A 23,702-nucleotide genomic window follows, 5' to 3' on the forward strand; every position below is an offset into this window, starting at 1 on the left:
ACTCACCTCTCCCATGGCACCACTGTTAAGTGGGGCAGCCAAGATTTGAACTCTCACCTCTCTGACAGTGAGGTTTAAGTCTTTTCTCATGTAGCACATGGGGGTGGCAGATGCAGTGAGCCCTCCCAAACCTGTGGCTTCTACGTCCAACTCTGGGTTAAACACATTTAAAAAACAAACAAACAAACAAACAAACAAACAAACTGCATTTGTACTGAACAGATGCAGGCTTTTCTCTGGTCTTATATTCCAGGGATGCCATGCAGACTTACACAGGACTTCAGTGTCATGGCGTTAGAAGTTATCCAGAGATGACAGAGAGTGGACGGGACACTGTGCCGATAATATTCCCACTTTATGTGACAAAATTAAGCTTGCTCAGGTGCCGGTGTCGGAAGGAGTCCTAGGACCAATTCCCATGGACGGTAGAGGCTACTTTACAGCCAGTGGAACTATATTACAGATACGCTCATCTATTTAACTGGAGGACTCTGCCTCCCCCTCACACCCCAGAGCATGTGACAGCGTTCAGGACAGTCTTGGCAGCCGCAATTTGGGGTGGGGGTGGGGGGCGGCTTCTGACATCTGGAGGAGACAACACAAGCCGGGATGTTGAGAACATCTACAAGGCATAAGGCAGGCCCACAACTGCAAACTGAAGCTCCAGGAGAGGGGTGGGGGGAGTAAGAGGGAGGGGCAAGCTGTGTTTGTGTTAGCAATTCTACAAGGCCAAAGGACTAAACTTGAAGATTAGGGAGAATTAAAATGTTGCAGACAAAAGACAAATTACCTTGGGTTATTTTCAGTCCCTTTGAGAACTCTCTACTGTCTATCCCTGTGTCTAAACCAAATATCCCTGCAACTACCAAAACCTTAAAATGATTCTTAACTGACTGCCAGATCTCAGCAACCTGAAAGCCAGGAACATCTCAGAAAGCTTCTGAAAGCCTACAACAGAGTCTCCCTACTTGGCTGTGACCCACCTACCTACCCATGGCCCCATCGACACACTGATTATAACTTATTTTGCTCTGTGACCAATAATAAAATCTCATGTGAGCGCTTCCTCGATGAGCACGGATCAACCTGGGTCTGTGTCCTGGGCACCAGCATTCATATTTGGTCCCAGGATTGCTTGTTCCCTCTGAGGCCAAAACAGTGTTCTGTTGACCCAATGAAGATTGGCCCTGACACCCATGTCAATCAACAGTGCCCAGGCTGGAAGCCCAGGTGCCACAGCTGAGCTGCAAGTCTTTCTGCTTTGTCCCAGATAAGTGACAGTGGCAAGCTAAGACCTTCTCAGAGCAGAACTCAGAGTGTCAACAATCATAAATGATCGATCCTGGGACTGCTTGGGAGGGGACTAGAAGCAAAGCCACGCCTCTCTGTGGACGCCTCCCTGCACTGTAGACACCCCCTCAAAGGTACAGCCTCAGCTAAGAGGAAGCCACTGGCTTAACAAGCAAATGGGGTCACAATGGAACATAGATCCTACTGTCCTTCATAGTGGCTGCCCTAGGGTACCCTCGGATGGCCCTGGGGCTTTCTTCCTCATCTAGGTGACCTCAAGAGATGGGGGTTGGGTGAGCATCAGCCCTCCTGCCATCTAGTCACACCCATTCCTACCCAGGCCTACTTTGAGATTGCTGAGAAGTGCCCAGTGTGTCAGGAGTTGACCAAAGCCAGCTGCAGAAGCTGAACCTTGCCAGGTGCCCTTAAGGGACATCGGGAGCCTTTCTGATGAGTGAGGAACTGCTCACAATAGCTTGGACTGGAGTTTAAAAATACTGGGCTGAGAGGAAACAAGGTTACTGCCTAGGGGCAGATCCCTTTCCGGAATAGGAATAGAAGGGACCAGTAGGGGAGGAGGAGGAGGAAGAAGAGGAGGAGGATACTGGAGGCCTTGGACAGCCCCAGGGGAGACAGGCGGAAACCCACATTTTGCAACACTGGAGGGTGGATGGGGCTGGCCTGGTGTGATGGAGGCCCCCCAGCACTGCCAGCCTGGCTTCCAAAGCCAGCAGACATGGGGCCACCTGAAGTCTGGACACAGCTGCCAAAGTCCCCCACTCCCTGGGGATCCACAAGGACTCTGAGGTTGACTGCTGGCAAGAGAAGGCAGCAAAAGGCCTTCCATAAATGAATCTCATTGTATTTTTTAAATCACCTTCTGGTCAGCTCTGCTACAGGGCTAACTTTGTTGTAAGTGTTGTTTCTTTGCAAGGTCCTTGGCATGCCAGGGAGCTAAAGTCACTTTGACTTATGTGCAAGGCAGAAAAATGGTGGATGACAGCTGGTCAGAGCAAATCCAAGGGGTTGCAAAAAACACATGAGGACGCCCCAAACACATGGAGGGACAGACGGCAGGCTACCAGCCCCACACTATTCTCTACCTATGTCCTTGCTTACTGCCATATGATGGATTTCCTACCCACACAAGGTCAGCCTGCACAGATCTGTGCTTCTGAGGTCGTGTCTTACAGAATAAAGCAACAGCTGTAGTCCCTGACAGGATAAGAATTGATCAATTCTATCTATTTATTTATATTTATTTGGTTAGTTGTTTTGTTTTGTTTTGTTTTGTTTCCAGACAGGGCTTCTCCGTGTAGTCCTGGCTATCCTGGAACTCACTCTATATGCCAGGCTGGCCTCATAAATCCACCTGCTCCACCTCCCAAGTGCTGAGATTAAAGGTGTGTGATTGGATTTGTTAGTAGTTTAAAAAATAAAATGAAAAAAAAAAAAGCCAAGGCCAACGGCCTGTGCCTGTATCACCAGCCACATAGGGGACGAAGGAAGGAAGATTGCTTAAGGCCAGGTGCTTGAGGTCAGCCTGGGGAACACAGAAAGACCCTCTTTCAAACAACCAGGAACAGACACAGAAAGAAGCCCAGGCTGGGGATACAGATTCGTGGCGAGAAGTTTCCCTAGTGTCCACAGTGTTTGGATTCAGCACTGAAGAATATAAACATAGTAAGCTAACAACTGACAGCGACTTTTTTTTTTTAGTCATTTTACCTCCCCAAACCACCATTTTAATTAACCCTTTAAAAGCCTAGAGCGCCAAAGCGATCCCCAGAAAGCAAAGTCATCGCCTCCCCCTCTGCACCAGACAGTGCTGAGGACAGTGCCTTCCACTGTAGAACTAAACACTTCCCCTCTGCCACACCTCACAGAAACGACTGCTCACGACAAGAACTCTGAAAACATGTCACCCATGAGCCTCATTTTGAATTCGAGTAATGAACCAGAAATGATTTTCTTTCAGAACCAACTTTGCATCACACAAGAATGGAGTGAGGATGGCTGGACTAAATCAGCCCCCTTCTCTTCAGGCTCAGGCAGACAGACAAAGAAAGACTTGTCAGAAAGCAGAGGGGAGGCGTGGAGGGCGGGTGCACTCCTCTAATCCCAGCACTCAGGAGGCAGAGGCAGGCGAGTATCTGAGTGTGAGGTCAGCCTCCTCTACAGACTTCCAGGACAGTCAAGATTACACAGAAAATCCAGGCCAATGAACCAGACAGTAGCTAGAGGTCATGGCCTTTGACTTGAGAGGTTTTAGTTTAAAAAAAGAAAAAAGCCTATGGAAGTCCTCCAGAAGGGCTGAGGACTGCAGGAATGAACTTCGGTTAAAACGCATAACACCTGAGAAGAAGGTCAAGGTGACAACACAGACATATGTCACTCAATAATGCGGGCACATCTGACAAATGCGTCATCAGTGATTCTTCGGGCTGGAGAGATTTAGCATGTGCTCACATAATCATAAACAGCCTGGGCTCCACAGTGTGCTTAGGCATAGATCACATATGTATGGTATTAACCTGTTGTTTCCACAGCCATGTTGAACAAAAACACCACATAATGAATAGCTGGGAAGATGACTCCATTAATAAGAGCTTGCCTCACAAGAAAAAGCCTGAGTTCAGATCCCAGTACCAGGCGTGGCAGTACAAAGCCTGTAATCCCAAAGTCCAGGAGGCAGAGCCAGGAAGATCCTTGGGGCTCTCAGACCAGGTAGTTAGTTCAATCTGTGAGCTCCAGGCTCAGTAGAGACCCTGTCTCAAAAAATGCCGTGGAGAGTGATTAACGAAGAAACCCAACCCAACCTCTAAAGTGTGCGTGGGCACCTGCACACTTACCGGCACAGAAATACCAAAAAACAAAACCAAAGCTTGTCAGGTGGTGGCGGCACACGCCTTTAATCCCAGCACTCGGAAAAGGTAGGCAGATATCTGAGTTCAAGGCCAGCCCCCTCTACAGAGTGAGTTCTAGGACGGCCAAGACCACACAGAAAATCCAATCTCAACAAAAACAAGCAAAACAAAGCCCTTAAACACAAAATGAAAAGATACTTAGTCAAGAGAGGGCAAACTAAAGACAGTTGAGCTCCGGCCAGCCTAGCAGGAAGCTCTGTGGGAAACTTTAAAATGTTCAAATGTGTTCTAAAATAACACTAGAGAGCACCTCCTAGTAGTTACCTAACAGTGAGAGTCACCTGCCATCCTCCTCAGGCATCTCAAGCCACCACACGTCACATTTCTACACACACAATGCGAGCATCACCACAAACACCCAAGGAATGAGCTGCATCCAAGACACAGCACTGTGCCAACAGAGGTGTCTCTGCTCCTTTATATTCTCAGGGGGCCAGCTGGGTTTTTTGTTTTTGTTTTTTATATGTAAGTACACTGTAACTGTCTTCAGTCACTCCAGAAGAGGGAGTCAGATCTCATTACAGATGGTTGTGAGCCACCATGTGGTTGCTGGGATTTGAACTCAGGACGTTGGAAGAGCAGTCAGTGCTCTAACTGCTGAGCCATCTCTCCAGCCCGCAGGGGGCCATCTTTGTCTGTGCAACCCATCACCAACCCTGACAGACTGTCCAGGAACCAACAAAAGAGTGGGTGACCGGAGAGCAGAGTTTTACCCAGCAAGCAGGAAAGACAATGGAGACTCTTGCCCTTTAGAAAGCAAAGTTCTGCACTAAAGTTTAAATAAAAATGAACCACAGAAATCCAGAACAGGGCATTTGGGGACGGAGGGCAAACTAGAGACAGATGAAGTCCTGCAGTCTAGCAGGAGGCTTTACAGGAAACTTGTAAACAATGGAGAAGGATCTGAAGTGACAATTGAGAGCATCACATAGTAGGTACACAAGAAGGTGACTCAAAGTCCCTAACAGAGGAAAAAAAAAAAGAAAGAAAACATGGAGAGCCAAGGGCATGCACGGAAAAATGGCTGAACATTAGAGACGGTGAGTCAGGCTGGGGGCTCTCACGGCAGTCAAGGCACCTCTGCGGGAGCAGGCAGCATCAGAGAGAGCTGAGTGAGAGAGAGGCTGGGGACCATTTCCTGACATCGCTAGAATGCAGAAGAGGAGCAAGGCCTGGAGGACCGATGAAAGGGTAGACTGGCCTGGTAGCCCTCAAATATGGACAAACCCCTCAGCCAAAGTGTTCCATTCAGTTGGAATGCCAGGTGACCTCTGCTTGACTCTCCCAATGGGGAACTTTGCCCTAGTGGGGGTTCCTCAGCCCTCCCACAGGAAGTACAACTCAGAGAGGAGGTCTCCAAGGGTCTGACTGGCCTCCAAACTGCCACTGCTCCAAGCTGCTGGAGCACTGTAATCTGAGTGCTGAGTGGGGCCCGAGTCTTAGCTTCTTTCTGTTTGCTTTGGTTTTCTGTTTGTGTTACCCTGAGTCAGGGTTTCTCTGTGTGGCCCTGGCTGTCCTGGACTCACTCTGTAGATTAGGCTAGCCTCAGACTCAGATCTGCCTGCCTCTGCTGGAATTGAAGGTGTGCACCACCACGCCCAGCTGAGAGTCTTAGTTTCTAACAAGCTTCCCAATGATGCTATTGCATCTTTCCTAGGGAGCACACTTCTGGGGCGAGAAGCAGACCAACTAGCACATCAATTTCAAGTCAAAGGGAGCAAGGCCCGACTTGGGGAGCTGGAAAAGCCCTTTCTGGGGTCCAACATCCTGAAAGGGTCGGTGAGGCCTCTAACTACAGAAGCCCCAAGGACAATAACATATGGCTTAGGAGGGCAGCTAAGACAGCTGAACTATGGGAGTCTCCCAATAAAAGTAGGGGATGCTATGCTGTAGTGGCCAAACCTACAGTCCAAGCTACTCCAGAGACTGGAGTAGATCTGGGAGACCAGCCTGAGCAACAAGGCTACATAACTGAGTGGTTGGGGAAGCCCGGGGGTGGGGGGCGGGGGCGGGGGCGGGGGCGGGGAGGGGATGTTGAGGAGGAGGAAATGAGAAAGGGTGGAGGCGAGATGAGTTAGGTACTTTGAACAACAACCCAGGCATTCAGAATTGGCTCAGAGGACCAAACCCCAGGAGCTGTCCGTCTGCACACGTGTCTATATGGAATCATCTATGCCCCACCCACTCCTCCTCAGCCTGTCTTCCTCCAGGGGAGAGGTAACTGCAGACAGGGAGCCTCTGGTGACTCAGGCGACTAGAAGCCAAATCTGTGCCCTGCAGCTGCAGTCACAGGACCCTGTCCTCGCTTTCCGTTGAGCCTTCTAATCCCAAGCCTGTCCTCACTCACTCCAGGGCCCTTCTGACCTCCCCAGTACAGATCGTGGGCTCATCTTCAGAAGTGTCCTCAACTCCCAACCCTTGCAGGCACAGCCCAGAGTCTGAATATTCCCACAACATCGGTATAGTCCCTCTTTAAAAGATGTGTCCCTATCATTGTGATCCTGGGGATGCCTCGGGTAGCCCCCTGGGATGCCTCGATCCTACAAACGTCCCTTTGTACCCTGTACAGGGCACACAGGAAGTGCTCAGAAGCAGCTCTGCGGGGGTGGGAGTGGGGGTCAGGGGCTCGCAGGACCTGGTAGGCTCAGCAATTGGAACCCTCACCTTGTAGACTTTGCCGAAGGCGCCGTCTCCCAGCTCGCCCACGATCTCCCATACGTCGTTGGGGTCCAGGTCTCGGCGGACGTGCTCATATTCACGGGACTTTCTCTTCTCGAAGGTGGATAACCGCAAGATGCGGCGGAAATTGGCGAAAGCCATGCTGGATGAGGAGCGCGACGACAGGACCCGCGGCTTCGGAGAGCCGCCCTCCTCGCAGCCCAGCACCCGCCGAGTGCGCCAGCGGCCACAGGGAGCTGCCGGAACCGCGGCTCGTCCGCCCCGCCCCGCCCCCTCCTAGACCCGCCTGCAGGACGCCCGGCACCCGCGCGCGCGCCTGTCCCCGCCGGCTCCACCTGCTCTGCGGCGCCCCGAGACCCCTCAATTGGCTGCGGGAGCTCGCGGCTCCGCCCGCGCCGCGGGGCACTCTGGAGACTGTAGTCCGCCGGGTGGCCGGCCCCTGGGCCCGCTGCGCCTCCCGGAACCCCAAACCTCCGGGGTTCAGCTGGTGTCTCTCAACCGCCGTCGGTGCCGAGTGGGTGCATCAGCGCACAGAACTCTCCCGCAAAGGCTTGGTTCGCCAGCTTCCCGCGCGAGATGCCCGCACCCCTCGCCCCGGGGCTCACCCCAGTCCTCGGTGCTCTTTGCCTCAAAGTTCACGCGGTCCCAGGTGGCTTTCGCCACACTTCCTAGGCAGGTCTCGTGCTGCCTCTGAGCCCCGCAGAAAGCAGAGCCCCGCGGCTACGCGCCCCCCAATCCGGACTTTCCCCGCCTCCGCCAGCCACAAACGGCCAGGACTCTGGACAAGAAACGAGAGTCCCTTTAGGACCTTTGGGCTTCATGGTAGGTTAGCAAATATATTCCTTATTAAGTAAAACTTTCTAGTTATTTTACGAATTAAAAAGCCCCATTAGAGATAAAAGCGGAGTCATCTCTGGAATGGTGCTCCTATATCCTGGTCCTCATCCCTCTCTACCTTGGCTGCGGGCGTCCTGCATATTGCACAGTGTCTTTCCTTGGTATCAGAACGAGGGTTCTAGTGATTGTGCTGGGGGCTGGGCAGCTGCAGAGTCTATGACGGAGACCCTCCCAACCTGAACAAGAGTGTCTCACACTCGGGCACTCAACTCCAGAAAGCGTTTAAATTGTTGGTCCCCTTCGTCCGGACTCTTCGAAAATATCCCTTGAGTCGCGCGCAAGCGCCAAATGCTGTTCCCCATTCGGAAAGCCGGCTGGAGAGTGAATATTAGGCGCGGAGAGGGGTGTGTGTGCTAAGGACGCCCGGAATAAAGGTTGCTCCAGTTCCAATTGTTTCCACCACAGAATGAGTGCGGGGAAATTTTATAATTAAAAGAAGGAAATGTCATGCAAAACTGTTCTCGTTGAGTCAGCCTGTGGACCAGGCAAAGTGTACATCTGTCATTCGGTTGAGCGGGACCTGCTGAAGTCTGTGCAGCTATACCAGGTGGACAGAAGGTCAGAATGCGCTAACCATTTCCAGGAGTTCCAAAAGAAAACAAAGTAAGGATAAAAATGGAAAGGTCCGTTAAAAATGTCATGCTACATGAAAGAAGCCAGACCCAAAGATCGCACGAGGTATGACTGCATTTTTATGACCGGTCCAGAAAAGGCAACGCTGTGGCGCTGCTCCCAGACACGGGGACTGACTGGAAAGAGCCATGAGGAATCTCACTCGGGTGGTGAAAATGCTGGGTCTCGGTGGCAGGGGATGGGGTGGGGGGCGTAAAGGGACAGTTCCACAACTCCGGAAACTTCCCCAAATCACGAGTGACTTTTGTTTTGTAAGGTGTTTGGGTGGGGGGCGTGTAACTTATGTAGCTGGAGTCAAAAGGAGGCTCAAAAGAACCAAAGCTGCTTTGAAACTTACGTTAAATCAGGGTTTCTTTCCTCAACTGTCTCTGGCTACAGAGCCTCACAGTAATCTAGTGAATGAAGGGCTGTGCCCTACCCCCACTCTACTTTCTGGAACAACTTAAAATAGAAATTAGTAAAATCGAGCCGGGCGTGGTGGCACATGCCTTTAATCCCAGCATTTGCGAGGCAGAGGCAGGCGGATTTCTGAGTTCGAGGCTAGCCTGGTCTACATAGTGCGTTCCAGGACAGCCAAGGCTACACAGAGAACCCTGCCTCGAAAAAACAACAACAAAAACAACCACCACCAACAACAAAAAAGAGTAAGATCGATAAATAGTGCCTTTGATGTGTTTATCTCAATGAAAGAGTCTAAGTTTGCGGTTTTATTACAGCCTTTCAGTGTCTTCGAGATGCTGACCACTTTTTTTGTGTTGTTGGATTTGGCGGGAGTGGAAGGGGGGCGGTGTTTTGTTTGAGACAGGGTCACTCTATGTAGTCCTGGCTGTCCTGTTACTTGAGGCTGGCCTCACAGAACTCCTGCCTCTGCCTCCCTAAGGCTGGGAATTAAAGGTCAAATTGGGGCCCTACAGCATCTTCCTTCCATTCTGTTCTTTCCTTGGCCATTAAAAAACAATAGATTTCCTGTCTTTTTGCATCTAGGAATTTTATTGTTTATTTCTTTGTGTGTGTGTGTGTGTGTGTGTGCGTGTGTGCGTGTGTTTTCCAGTGCATGGGTTCACATGTTGAGGTCTGAGGACCACTTACAGAAGTTGGTTCACTCCTCCCACCGTGCGGGTCCTCAGGATTAACTCAGGATTATTAACTCAGACCTCCAGGCTCTGCTGAGTCATCTCACTTTTTAAACATGTTATCTTTGTGTACTATTGATGTGATCCGGGCTGCTTTTATGTTTACATGAGTATGGTGTTTCCCTGCTACTGAGGGTTGAGCCCAGGCTCTTGTACAGAGGAAACTTGCTCTGTGATGGAACTACACCCCCCAGGTGAGCCAAAGTTTTTAACTTAAAAAAATTTTACCCCCGCCTGGCGATAGTGGCTCACGCCTTTGATCCCAGCACTCAGGAGGCAGAGGCAGGTGGATTTCAGAGTTGGAGGCCAGCCTGGTCTACAAAGTGAGTTCCAGGACAGCCAGGGCTATACAGAGAAACCCGGTCTCGAACCCCCCCCCCCCAAAAATCAACTTAAAGTGCTGGAGTGATGTCTCCTCAATGGTTGCTCTTCTAGAGGAAGATTCAATTCCCAGTACCCAGGTGGCAGTGCACAGTCATCTGTCACTCCAGTTTCATGTGACCTGAAGCCCTCTTCTGACCTTCCAAGGCACTGCATGAGGGTAGTGCACAGAAATACATGCAAGCAAAAACACTTAAGGGGGAAAAAAAATCAATTTAGGGCAGGCATGGTGGTACACATCTTTGATCCCAGCATTCAGGAACAGGAGGCAAGTGACTCTCTGAGTTCAAGGCCAACCTGCCCTATATATCAACTTCCAGACCAGCCAGAGTTACATAGTGAAAGCCTGTCTCAAAAGAACAGAATCAAGTTCTTTGAGGTTTCATTTCTATCAGCAGGAATGTTCTCCCTTAAGATTCACTGTTAGGGAGTTTTGCCAGGACTGGGTTGTCCCACAGTCAGGATAGAGAACCTCCATTGCCTCTCCAGGCAACTCCCATTCCCTCTCCTTTCAAATTTATCTTTCCAGTGCTGGAGATTAATGCCAGACCCTAGCTCATGCTGGGCAAGTGCTCAGCCACGAACCACACAGTGGCTTGTGTTTAGCTTCTTTTAACTCAACACATTTCTGATATTCATCATGTTGAATGAATCCGTGTCTCGCCCATATTCTACATTAATGCATTGTCCATCAACCATTGAGGGACAGACAGCTGGGGTTGGGATTTATCCATTTGGTTATTATGAATAAAGCTGACGTATGGAAATGATGGAGTTGAGGACATCTGACCTCAAAATTCGTCACTTTGTTGCCCTTCATTCAATGGCTCCCTGTCCCCTTCCTCTACCTGAGCGAAGCTCAGAGCTGCTGAGAATCGACTGAAATCCTTTCTGACCTCCTGCCACACTTTCCTACAAATGACTTTCCATTCTTCACCAAGCCTAAGGTCAAAGGATCTGTCTCACAAGACGACTTCACTCTTGGCACACACAAGTCATAAGTTCAGGGTGTTGTCTGGTGTTTTAACCAATCAGTAATAACATCAGAGGGCCCCATGATTTATAAGGTTAGATAGAACAGTGTGTATGCACACATATGTGTACATCTGTGTGCATATGTATGCACACAGATAACCATATACAAAAGGAGTGTTGTGAGCTGGAGAAGGCCCACAACCGTGGTGCACACACCTGTGTATATACACATACACACCACAACCAATAAAGTTTTAAAACACAAAGTATAAGAAAAAGAAACCTACAAGTTTGAGACATGAAATGGTTTATGAAACATAATAAATGATACACAGATCTGGGGTCCTGATTGAAGTAGTCAGTCAGCTCTTTAGATGTCGGTCTTTTTTCCCCCCATTTTTGTTGTTTTCTTTTTGAGACAGGGTTTCTCTGTATAACCCTGGCTGTCCTGGAACTCACTTTGTAGACCAGGCTGGCCTCGAACTCAGAAATCCGCCTGCCTCTGCCTCCAAAATGCTGGGATTAAAGGCATGAGCCACCACCACCTGGCTTGTTGTTGTTGTTTTCAAGAACAGGATTCTCTGTGTAGGATTCAAGAACAGGATTCCTGGCTGTCCCTGGAAATCAACCTGTAGATCAGGTTGGCCTTGAACTCACAAGGATCCTCCTGCCTCTGCTTCCTGAGTGCTGGGATTCAAGGCATATTCTACCATGCCAGTGCTCTTCAGAATTCTCAGAAACAGTTATGGACACTGAATGCTGATGTGGTTTTTAGGGTGTTAGAGATGACTACCTGCAGTGTGGGGTGATAACAGTGAAGACTCATGCTTTTTAGAATATGCACTTAAACATATGCACAGAGGCTGTTTTGTTTGAAACTTGCTGCCAAATGACCCAGGAACCCTGATGGGTGGAATGAATGTCCATGAGCAGGGACTGGTCTGAACTGGTCACTGTTGACCTGAGTGACTGATGCACAAGAAGCTTGAGCTACTAACCAGTTTGCCTCTGGACAGGCCTGAAACCATCCACTATGAAAAAAACACAGGGAAATGCTGATAGTGTTAAGCAGGCATTCTGCTTTGACTTCTGGCTCACTACACTTTGGCCTTTTGAAAAATTCCTTCTTGAGGGCTGGAGAAATGGCTCAATGCTCAAGAGCACTGAATGTTCTTCAGAGCACTGAGTGCTCTTCCAGAAGTCCCGAGTTTAATTTCCAGCAACCACATGGTAGTTCACAACCATCTATAATGGGATCCCATGCCCTTTTCTGGTTGTGTCTGAAGACAGCTACAGTGTGCTCATATAAATACAATAAATAAAATCTTTTAAAAATAAAAGTCCTTCTTGAGCCGAGCATAGTTGCAAATGCCTTTAGTCCCAGCACTGGGGAGGCAGAGGCAAGCGAATCTCTGTGAGTTCAAGCCCAGCCTGGTCTACATAGTGAGTTCCAGGTGGGCCAGGATATTGATTGTGGGACAATATCTTTCTCTCAATATACATATATAATGAAATGTAGGGAACAAACATACTGCTATATATATGGATATTATATAATTTTAACATTTATATAACATGTGTTTATTCTCTTTGACTCTGTATTAGTATACTTGTTTGAGGATCTTTCTGTGCACCTGAGTCTCCATTTTTCTTCCTAATGAGCACACCGTTTAGCATGGCTCCCCAAGCTGCTGTGGCTAGCACTCAGCTCAAGTGGATCCTTCTTGTCTGGGCATCCTGTGATTAGAATGGCTGCTTTAGAGGAAGAGAAAAATGCCATAAGAAGTCAGGAAAGACCCACAGTGAAGCTGGAGAGTGGTGACAAGCCATTCCATTCACTCTTATTGTCCCCTCCAGTTCTGCCAGGTCATCTTGGGGACCCTGTCCAACATTCTAGTTCTGAGGCAGAATTCTCCATTCTGTATCAGGTTGCCAGAGCCTCCGGCTGAAAGCTGCCGCCATGAAACTGACTCAGGGGTCTTTTCTGTGGTACCTTTACATGGACAAAATCTACTGCTTACTGTCTTTGAGAAACGTGAAAGCCTTGATGGAGTACTTTCATCTTCTGGATGTGCACCACAGGAACACCTTGAATGGTCAGTCCCCCACCACACCCCTGCTCCCTACCCCCACCCCTGCCTCCCACCCACCCCGCACTGAGCCCGGAACCATCTCCTTAACTTTTATTTCATCTTGTGGAGGAAGCTCAGAGAGAAACTGCAGAAGGAGACCGATGGCAGTTCAGTGCAGAGGATTACCTCAGGCTGTGGGGTCAGGCTGGGGCTCTACCCACAGTTCCTTGGTGATTCAATGAGCATGTCATCTCCTCCTTGAGGCCCGATTTCTTCTACCTTCTCGTGTCTCTCCCACCTGTCATCTCCCTCCTCCTCCGAGGGTCCTTTTCCACATTCATGTCGTTTTGGTTTGTTTGTTTGAGATCCACTGATTTTAACCAAATTCATCTGTGCTACTTGGGAGTTCCCCAAAATACTGCCCATCAGCTCTGTAACTGAGTCCATAAACTAACAGAAGGCCAGACTCAAAACACCCTGGGTTCTTTCTGAGTCTTGGTTTAAATAAGATTTCTAGACCAATGCAACCACCACTGTCACCTCATGGAGGAAAGTGTCACAGTGAAGAAAGAGCAAAGAACATCCATGAGATTCTCCTTTTCTCTCTCTTCTTCTCTTGTCTTCTCTTCTCTTGTCTTCTCTTCTCTTGTCTTCTCTTCTCTTTCTTCTCTTCTCTTTTCTCCTCTTTCTTTTCTTTTCTTTTCTTTTCTTTTCTTTTCTTTTCTTTTCTTTTCTTTTCTTTTCTTTCTTTCTTTCTTTCTTTCTTTCTTTCTTTCTTTCTTTCTTTCTTTCTTTCTTTCTTTCTTTCTTTCTTTCTTTTTGTGAGACAGGTCTCACTATGTAGCCTTGCCTAGCTTGGAACTCACAGAGATCCATCTAAATGCTGAGGTTAAAGGTGTTTGCCACCACACCCACACCCTCTGTAAAGAGTTTTGAGTCCATTCAGTCAGTAACCAGGGAGAGGCTGTAGCTCAGCAGTAGACAGCTTTGACCCAGGCCCCAGTAATGAAAAGAATGGAAGAAACTTGAATGGAAGACACCTTTTCCTCACAAGTGTTGAGCCTGCTTTCCTCTGTGTGTACAGATTGGCACGGGATGGGAGACCACTCTTTCCTGGCCCAGAGAAAGGCAGTTTCAGGCACCAAGCTATCCCTCAGAAAACTGAGCCACACTGTCTCCTCAGGGCATTTGTGGAACAGAGTCTCATCTCCCTAGTAACCACCTAATTCCCCGATGACACGATATCCAGAAGGTCCACGCCTGCTGTCTGATCACCAAGGGTAGGGACAGTGACCTGAGTCAGCGAGAGACAGCACAGCTTTACGGTTTTGCTTCCTGGGAAAGCAGCTTTAGGCATTGAGGATCTGGGTGTCCAGAGTCATCTTACTGCAAAACAGCACTGAGTCCATAGGTACGAGTCCCCCAGGACATGTCTCCAGGAGCACCCTGCCACCTGTGTGTATACAGTATGCTGCTGAGTGTTCACAACTGGTGGACCACACAGGACATTGTGACCATAGACTCACTGTGCTCCTGCCTGCTTCCAGCTGAGATTCCAAATGACAGAGATGACGTTCCTGTCTTACATACTCAGCGAGCCCAGAGGTAGCTTTTGGTTATTTTGTTGTTGTTGTGTTGTTTTGTTTTTATGTGCATGTTTGGCTGCATGTATGTCTGTATACCACTTTTATGCCTCATACCCATGGAGGCCAGAAAAGGGTAGGGTCTGACTCTATAAGCCATTAGAGTTGGGCTTGCGCTGATGGCAATCCTTCTGCCTCAGCCTTCTGGGTGCTGAGAGTTTTTGGCAGGAGCCACTGCACCCAGGTCTCCAGATAACCTTGGTAATGAAGATGCGAGGGGAAGGTGGGCGGGATAGCCACACAGTTGAGGCCAGCTGAGTCTTTGCTTAGTGAGCTCCAGTCAATAAGACTCTGTATCAACTACAAAACTAATGGATAGAGGAGAAACCACACAGAAAGTCACATTTGAAAATCCCAAAGCCAGGCAGTGGTGGCACACGCCTTTAATCCCAGCACTTGGGAGGCAGAGGCAGGTGGATTTCTGAGTTCGAGGCCAGCCTGGTCTACAGAGTGAGTTCCAGGACAGCCAGGGCTACACAGAGAAACCCTGTCTCGAAAACAACAACAACAACAACAAAAAGCAAATGAAAAGAAAAGAAAGGAAAAATCCTGTTCTGTAAGTTACAGTTCTTTCCTCGGCTATGTATCTGGTTGAGTATGTGTTAACTAATAATACACAAAAGAGGCAGCTTTATTTTAGTAGTGTACAGTCCACTAGGCTGACTCTCTGTCACTGAGACCCATAGACCAACAGCAGCAGCTACATCACACCAGAGCTCAGAGCAGCGTGGACTCTGTCCCATGTTATACCTCCTGAAGCAGGGACTGTAGCTTGACAAGTCCCTTAAGCAGCTTGATGGGCTTACAATGGGGTGTGCTACAGCCGTCCTCATCAGGTTCTCAGGGCTTGCTTAAAGCACAGGAAGGCTCCCTCCCTCCATGGCCAGAAGCCTTTGCTCTGAGGAAGCACAAACACTCTAGGGACTCATAGGAGAGCATTTCTCATGTTTTCTGACTTTCCCATTCTGATTAAAAGAACAACGGGGAAAGACTGAGGTAAACATTAGCATCTTTAAAACTTATTTTGTGTCCATGTCTGTATGTGCAGGATGTGTGTGTGCATGGGAAGGTCAGAGGACAACTTTGGGGAGTTCGTTTTTTCCTTTACACTTTTATGAGGGTTCTGAGAATCAAACTCTGGTCACCAGGCTTGCATGACAAATGTCTTTCCTGGCAGAGCCATCTCCCCACCCCCAAGTGTCAACGTCTTTAGCAGAGTAAGAATGAAGCCTTCTCTCCTCTAGCAAAGAGCGCTCTGTCACTCATCAGCACCTTGCCTGCCATCGGTGACTGAGCACTGGCCAGCCCTATGTTGTCTGGGCATGTAAGTCAACCGTCACACAGCTTCCAGACTTTGGCACACTGCTTTTCCACAGCAAAGGCAACTTAAGGCTTGTGGAGTTGTGGAAGGTTCAGCATAAAGCCAGAAACAAACCACTGTCATGCTTCCTGGCAGCGAACTCCCTGCACAACTGCTGTCTTATGTGGCTCCTGCTTTAATTTTTAGGACTGTTCTAAAGCACTCCATCTCGTTCTCCTCTCCTTCCCCAGATGTGCTGTTCTTTCATTTCCTCCAACACGTGACTAACCTGAACAAGACACAGATCGGGATGATATTTGACCTCCTGGACTGGACAGCTGTAGGAGAGATTGGTTTTGACCAGTTCTATGTGTTGGTTTGCATACTGCTGGCACATCAGGTGAGTACCACAGCAGGCCTGGGGCAGGTGAGAGGGGGCTGAGCTGCTGGCTTCCTTGGTAAAGGAGATACTGAGGGGGAAACACAGTGGGATACCTTCTTATCATTACATGGTGAAGTGGAAGGAACACCATTTTGGTTCCTGGACACTCCAGCACCTTCCCAGCTTCTCTCTGCAGTGGCCACTCAATCTTCAGCCCTCCGTCCTGTCTCACCTTGTAAGGAAAACATTGCCCCTGTCCACCTTTCTTGGCCTGCCTGTCCTCCAACAGGTTTCAAAGCATTCCCAAGTGCCTCACTCACCCCTGGCTCAGAGACTTTAATGCGGAGGCTGAAAGAAAAGGAAGAGGTGTGTTCTCTGTGTTTCACCTTGCCAAGAGACACTAGGTTGTGCTCCTTGAGCACAGGGACCTTGCCCAAGTAACAAGGTCAAGGCTTCGAGAGATGGCCGATGCTTCGTGGCAGCTTGGGTTGTTAATTAAGCATAATTGATCACTTCCAAGTTTCTCTTGAGCCTTGTCTCTCTTCACGCAGCTCTTTCCTCAGGTTTGCGAGTTTGCCTTTTGCTCTAAGCTCTCTAGGAAATGTCTTGTGGCTAAATAAAACAAACCTTGGTGTAACCTCTTAAAGGTAGCACCAAAATTATCACACATTTCTCTCAAACAGAACCATCTGGAAGACCACTTCATGTACCGCCATTCCCGGCCAGTCTTTGAGCTGCTTGATCTGGATGGGGAGATGAATATAGGTGCGACCAATTTCCAAAACTACAGATTTCTCTTCAATATTAAAAAGCAGGAACTCCGAGACCTTTTCCATGACTTTGACATCACAGGTGACCGAGTAAGTGGAGATTCGGGAATTGTGGGCCGAGGGCCATGGCCTGTGCCAGCAGTGGGAAAGATGTGGATGAACCTGGCAAACAGGCTGGGACTGGGAAGAGCCAGAGACCAACAGGCCCTGCCTGGGAGAGAAAGGCTTGGCTAAGTTCTGTATTATGTAGTGTGGACACACCGTGAGAGAGGTTTGGAGGAGGTAGTGATAACATGGTGGCCAGAGAAGTGTTTCTAGATTTGAATAAGCAGAAAGAAAGAAATTCTATGCTAGAACCAAGTGAGAAAAATTCTGAAGAGGCTATGGGAGGATGGTGACTTCTGTCTTTGTAATGGGAAGCAGGTGACCACAGTGGTAGCTGATACAGAAATCTGACAAAATGACCCTGCTCCCATGGTCTGCAACAGACTTGACTGTTCCTGGGCCCGACTCAGCCTCTAACTGCCCCAATTCCTAAACCTCTAAGTTTGTAAGCACCCAGAGTACCACACAATTACCACCAATTACCGTAAACTTTATAATATTTTTCTCCCTCACCCAATCATAGCTGCTTAATTACAAGGAATTTAAGCTGTACACAATCTTCTGCACCGACAAATCCATAGACAGAAAGAAAAGGAGGAAAGACAGAGAGGCAGCGAGAGAGAGAGAGAAAGAGAAAGGGAAAGATAAAGAGAAGTATCTTCATCTCAAGAAGATATATTCATCTATGATAAGTCACAGGAGTATCCTGTGACACACGAGTGAGCACGGATAATTAAAATGAACATGGCCACAATGAAGTAGAGCATCCAAGTGCATGCCTGTCTGTCTGTCTGTTTCATTTATTCATTGACTCGGGATCAGGCTGGTCTCAGACTCAGAGGTTCTCCTCCTGAATGTTTGGATTAAAGGTGTGTTCTATGCAAACTCAGTACTTTTTAATTTTAATTAAAAAATTTTTTTTATCTGGGTCTCATGTAGCTCAGGCTGGCTTCAAACTTACTAAATGGTTGAAGCTCACCTTAAGCTCCTGCTCCTCTTGCCTCCAACTCTCAAGTGCTAAAATTACAAGGTGTGCTCTTTCATGCCCAGCTACCAAAGTGGGTGTCTATGTCTGAGCTACACTTTCAGCCCCAAACAGCCATGCTGTTCATCGGACCATTTTCTGCTTTTTAGCAGGCTGTGCTCACAGAGACCTGATGGCTATGGAGCCCAGAAGTTAAAAGGAAGTAGCCTCTTAACTTGCCACCCAGGATGTCAGCTACCCACATACATACCTCTTTTTGTCAAGAATGTCAGTTCCCAGGGAGGTCTTGGGAACTTAAACTTCACTAGACCCCCCTCCTCAAAATGGAAGTCTTATTTTAAATAGATGCAGGTGTCTCTCTTATGTTGGGGTCCATCCTAGGGGAAGCTTATAAAGGCAGATACCATAAAAGCTTATACACAGGTACAGGAAGTGTTGTTGGGTAGTTAGTTCAGGTCCAATTTTATTGTGGGCATACAAAACAGTTCCACTGACTTCTACTGCGATTGGTTTTCAAGGGCACAGAACATAATCAAATACGTAATCAATCCTGGCATTAGAAAGTTTCCTTATAATGGCAGGATATCCAGGTAGCATTGTTTTACCTAGGACCTAACATTTATGACATTCTAATTGACTTCAAGACAACCAGAGACTTTGAGGGTCCCCAATACCACTGACCTGAAACTCAATACCATAATCAAACCTGGTATGCCACCAATGTATGAAGAAACAGCTCACCCAAGACCCTTATCTGCACATCAAACTGGGAATCATGAAATCCAGCTATTTATTGTAAAGCCTCATTAACAAATGGGGCATTTGGCTAACAGGTTTGTGAATAAGATAAATGCAACCTGCAGTAGGTGCTTCTTGCCATGGTACCACAGTGAGAAGGGAACCAGGAAAAACCAAATCCCAGGTAGAACTGGTCATTTCAATCCCTTCTATAGAAATAAAGGTATTGCTTTGGGGGAATTGCAAGCAACCTCATCAGTCCCTATGCCCTTCTAACATTAACAACAGTCTGTGGTTACTACAGTGTCTGTGCCAGGTAGTCAGGGACACTCGGCACTGTGCAGGCTGGCACTCCAAAGTGAAAAATGACAGCCAGAGACTGGCCAAGCAGAAAGGCCTCACCACTGAACTTACAAGTGTTAGTTCTCTTTGAGACTAGATGGCTTCTGTCTGTCAGGGGGCAGCTTTAGGGTCTAGGTGTGAGTCTTTGGGAAAACGCTCCAGAGGCCTTTGGAGGTCCCAGATGGTCTTGAGCATCTTGAGTAAAGGATAACGGCTCCCAGAGCAGACAGCACTATATCCTTTACTCAGAATGGAGGTGAGGGAGGAGGCGGGAGAGCGCAAGAGAGTAGTTAACTTGTCTTTTCTCCCATGGGAGTCAGGCGGCTCTGTAAAGGTTTAATGAACAGAACATCAGAATCAGATTTTCTTTTCTTTTCTTTTTTAAGGATTTATTTATCTTTATGCAAGTACACCCCAGAAGAGGGCATCAGATCTCCTTATGGGTGGTTGTGAGCCATTATGTAGTTGCTGGGATTTGAACTCAGGACCAGTCAGTGCTCTTAACCACTGAGCCATCTCTCCAGCCCAACATCAAATTTCTGTGGAAGCACTCAGTGTGTTGGTTGGAGTTGTAGTTGGTTCTGATTCTTCTTGTGTGTTACAAGGGTTAGTTAGGTTTTGGGGCAAGTGCTAAGCTATCTTGACAACCCATCAAGATTTAAAACATTCCTTTTTTAAGCATCTTCATGATGGGCCAATGGCAATGGTGTGTTTGCAGCACCCAAGGGCTGAGACATAGATTGATTAGGAGGGCATCTTGGGCTTTGTAGTAAGAACTGTCTCAAGGCACAAAACTCCCGGTGGTTCTAGAAGGGAGTCAGGAATTATAATTTATAAATGAGAGTCCATGTAAAAACTAAAATTCAAACAAATCAGTCAAACAAATCTAGTTTGTGTTGGGACTAGAAATACAAAGAAAATAACCAATCTGAGTTTGCTTTGCAATAGGGCATTTTATTTTAGATTTATATATTTCATGTGCTTGAGTAATGTGTTTGCTTAAGCATATATGACTGCACACTGTGTGACTGCAGGCTGCCCTCAGAGGTCAAAAGAGAGCATTGAAAAGAGTCACAGAGAGTTGTGAACTACCATGCTGGTGCTAGGAATCAAACCTGGGTCCTCTGCAAGAACAAGCTTTTTGTTTTATAAAGAGTTCCAAGTTGTTGTTGTTTTTAATCAAATTTATTTATTTTGTGTATATGAGTACACTGTAGCTGTCTTCAGACACACCAGAAGAGTGCATCGGACCCCATTACAGATGGTTGTGAGCCACCATGTGGTTGCTGGGAATTGAACTCAGGACCTCTAGAAGAGCAGTCAGTGCTCTTAGCCGCTGAGCCATCTCTCCAGCTCCAGCTTTCCCCCCACCCCACTAGTGACTTAAAAAAAATTAGCAATGAATGCACAGGGCTTGGAGAGCAGTTCAGCAGTAAGTGTGATACTTGTGAGGTCCTGGGCTCCATGCTGTGTATATCAATGCTTTGAGTCTGTAGTTTTCAGACTGCATTACAAGTTCCTAGTCACATGAGTGTTCTAGAGCACAGGCAATGGGGAGGGGCAGGGGACACTATGGGTGAGACTCTCTGGCCTGGTAAAGGTTTTAGCCCAGGTCCATAGGCAGATTCTTCCACACCACTGTCTGTTAGAAGGAACTTTGAGGGGCATTAGCTAAGCAAAGCAGTCACCTCTTCCCCTAGTGCTTGGTTCTCATGTGTTCTCCCCATCCTAGACCTCACACTTCAGACTAAGTAAGGCCAAGTCAACTGTGTCCAACCTCTGACAAGTTACCCAGGCTCCTGTCACAGAACGAGAGATGACAGTCTAACAGGTCCTATCACAAGAGACCCCAAGGGCAGTCACAGGATACTAGCCATCTCTAAAGATGCTATCAGCTGGATTCCCTTTCTAAGAAAAATGCACAGGGTCAGACCAGCTGAGTGATGCCCATTTGCTAAGAAGGCTACCTTTCCACCACCACGAAAAAGATGAAAATTATCAAGCAGCTTCAGGAAAAGGGGCCATGGTCTAATCTTTTCACACTCATAAGCTCCAGAAAACAGTGAAGTAGTGAAAGAAAACTAAATGAGAGGCTAGTATCCTTTGGAATGGGGAAGGCCCTTTAAGAAACCCAGAGGCCATAAAAAGTCCAACAGATGATGTGTTGTTAAAGAGAGGAACTCCCTTCTTAGGCCCTGGCTGGCTGGGAACGCCACAGGCAGAGCAGGCTGCCCTCCAATTCAGATTGCCTCTACCACCCAAGTGCTGGGATGAGAGCTGAGCACAGCCACACCTGATGAGACTACCCCCCCCCCCCCCATTGTTTGGGTATGTGAATGCAGAGGCCAGAGATGACACTGGCTGTCACTCCTCTCAAGGCGGGCGGCTCACTGAAACTGGAGCTCCCCAGTTTGGCCCAACTGGCTGAGTGTTGGACTCCAGTGTTGCCTTGACAGCACAGCAAGTAGTAGCGACTGAGCCATGGTGAACCTATTTTAGACCAAGGCAGCAGTGCTGGAGAGGCACACCTCTAAGTGACCTGCAGTACGTGGTGGAGCAGAGCTTAGGTTTGGTGGTCACTACCGGTTTTAGAGAGAACACTTCACACTTCCCTATAGGATGCGGGAGACTGTCTGTCGCTGTATAGAGAAATAATGGCAAAGACAAAGAGAAAAGTTGAATTTTTTTTTTTTAAAAAAGCACAAAACCCCTACATACTAAAATGATACACATCAAGTATTGATCCAATCTTACATCGACCTATTGACAATTACCAGCACCATGTTTTTTTTCTCACCTAGGTTATTAACCTATTGACAATTTCCAGCACCTAGGTTTTTTCTCACCATGCCTGGAGGATTGTTATTCAAAGTATATGTTCCTTTAAAATTTAAACAAACAAAAAAAACAAAAGCCCCCACAAATCTCTTAGGACAAACCCTCAAGAAACAAACAAGACCTTTTAATAATCAGGTTATTCATGACACCATCAAATTTCCTTTAGAAAAATAATAGGTTTAACCACTTTTCCAACTGACGGACTTTGAGATACTGCTATTCAATGTGACAAATGAACCAACCTTCCTGATGGTGGGAGGGAGATGCACTGGAATACCCTAGAGCCTCCACATGGAAATGTGGGCATCCTTGGTTGCTAAAGCTGTGTGTGCATTTCTGAATTTAGCTCAATCACCACCAAATCTAAATTAGATACAATCACAAACTAAATGATGAACAGAATTAGGGAAATGGTTAAAGTTCTCAGAAATGTAAGTTATAATTATAGATATATTTAAACAGGCTATAAGAAATTTAATACTTAAAAATTACATTTTAAACTACTTAGAGGTTTCATTCTGCCACTAAAATTATGAATGGCATTTTATATCCGAATAGGAGGTTTGGTATTTCCTGACTGAGAAAAGCACAGACCCTTCTTTCATCTACTGTTCAAATCTCACAAACTCTCAGAGACAGTGTGGTCACATGGTAGTCCCCTTCTCAGGGAACCAACTTTTTTTTTTTACAGTTTCACTAAGTAGCTCTGGCTGGCCTAGAACTAGCTGTGTATTCCAGGCTGGTCTCAAATTCTGAGATCTGCCTCTTTCTATCTCTCAAGGCCCAGGATTAAAGGCAGGTACAACATGCCTGGCAAAAAACAGCTTTTAAAAGGCTCCAGATTAAATATAACCCTTGGCAGCTTTCTCCAGAGAAGGTGAGCCTGATTCACTATGTTCAGTCCCTTAGCCCAGTGTGCAGATGGAGGTTAATTCACCTTTGTTGGGAACATGTGGGAGGAACCCTGCCACCATAGTGACTGGAGTCAGAGTTAAGTGAAAGCACTCCAGTCTAGAGCCAGGCGCTACCATCTGTTCCCACCAATGCAGTTTAGATGACACTAGTTAGCTATCACACACGAACATTTTGAATTGGAATTTTCTCCAAGGCTTAGAATAGGCACAGTTTTCCCAGGAACAGGCAGAGAGGGTTTTACTAACATTCCCTGCAGGCAGGAAGGAGAAGATTGCTTTTCATTCTGGACTGGAAGCAGCTATACTCCATTTCTGTCTTGCCTGGCCCAGAAATATATAGGCGGGGCCAGGAAGCTACAGAAATGGTCACGCAGAGCATCAGGGTCAGCAAAGACATCACATAGTAGCTAGCTGTCAAGCCTGGGTACCACAGATATGTTAAGATTACTATGAAGCAAGACTAGAGACTTCTCAACTGAAAATACAAGCTCTAACTACTTACTAACGTGCTGCTCAGGGCTCCAGAGGGTGCCCACTGCCAGCATGACGGCCACAGGACTTGAGTGCATGTCAACAGGGAGCAGAACTTGGTGGGAAGGGAAGGAACACTGACAACTCCCAGTCTCACTGCCTCCTGGTGGGTAGGACTACACACCCAGAAGAGAAGCAAAACTCTATGCTCTTTTAGGTTCCACTTT

General features: G+C 47.6%; 2 protein-coding genes across 2 annotated transcripts in view; one reads left to right on the forward strand and one right to left on the reverse strand.

The window, feature by feature from the left end:
- Positions 1–7,152, reverse strand: part of Stk10 (serine/threonine kinase 10) — a 93,098-nt gene extending 85,946 nt beyond the window's left edge. The window contains exon 1 of the mRNA XM_021176958.3: positions 6,882–7,152. Within this exon, the coding sequence (XP_021032617.1) occupies positions 6,882–7,037 (156 nt within the window). The 5' untranslated portion in view covers positions 7,038–7,152. The remainder of the gene's footprint in view (positions 1–6,881) is intronic.
- A 127-nt stretch (positions 7,153–7,279) lies between these two features.
- Efcab9 (EF-hand calcium binding domain 9) lies at positions 7,280–23,570 on the forward strand. The gene is made up of 5 exons (XM_021177693.3): positions 7,280–7,718; positions 12,844–13,011; positions 16,182–16,330; positions 16,996–17,172; positions 17,711–23,570. The coding sequence occupies exons 2-5, from the start codon at positions 12,876–12,878 to the stop codon at positions 17,897–17,899; spliced, it is 651 nt and encodes a 216-aa protein (XP_021033352.1). The 5' UTR covers positions 7,280–7,718; positions 12,844–12,875; the 3' UTR covers positions 17,900–23,570.
- Positions 23,571–23,702: the final 132 nt, after the last annotated feature.

This window comes from Mus caroli, unplaced genomic scaffold (assembly GCF_978045245.1).
Source record: "Mus caroli unplaced genomic scaffold, Mus_caroli_1 scaffold_13, whole genome shotgun sequence".
In the NCBI taxonomy this organism is placed as follows: domain Eukaryota; kingdom Metazoa; phylum Chordata; class Mammalia; order Rodentia; family Muridae; genus Mus; species Mus caroli.

Bases quoted from the DNA above. Each gene is read 5' to 3' on its own strand.
- Efcab9 (XM_021177693.3), top strand. From the start codon at position 12,876: ATGAAACTGACTCAGGGGTCTTTTCTGTGGTACCTTTACATGGACAAA. The intron at 13,012-16,181 runs GTCAGTCCCCCA...CTCCTTCCCCAG, and splicing joins CCACAGGAACACCTTGAATG to ATGTGCTGTTCTTTCATTTC. The intron at 17,173-17,710 runs GTAAGTGGAGAT...ACCCAATCATAG, and splicing joins TTGACATCACAGGTGACCGA to CTGCTTAATTACAAGGAATT.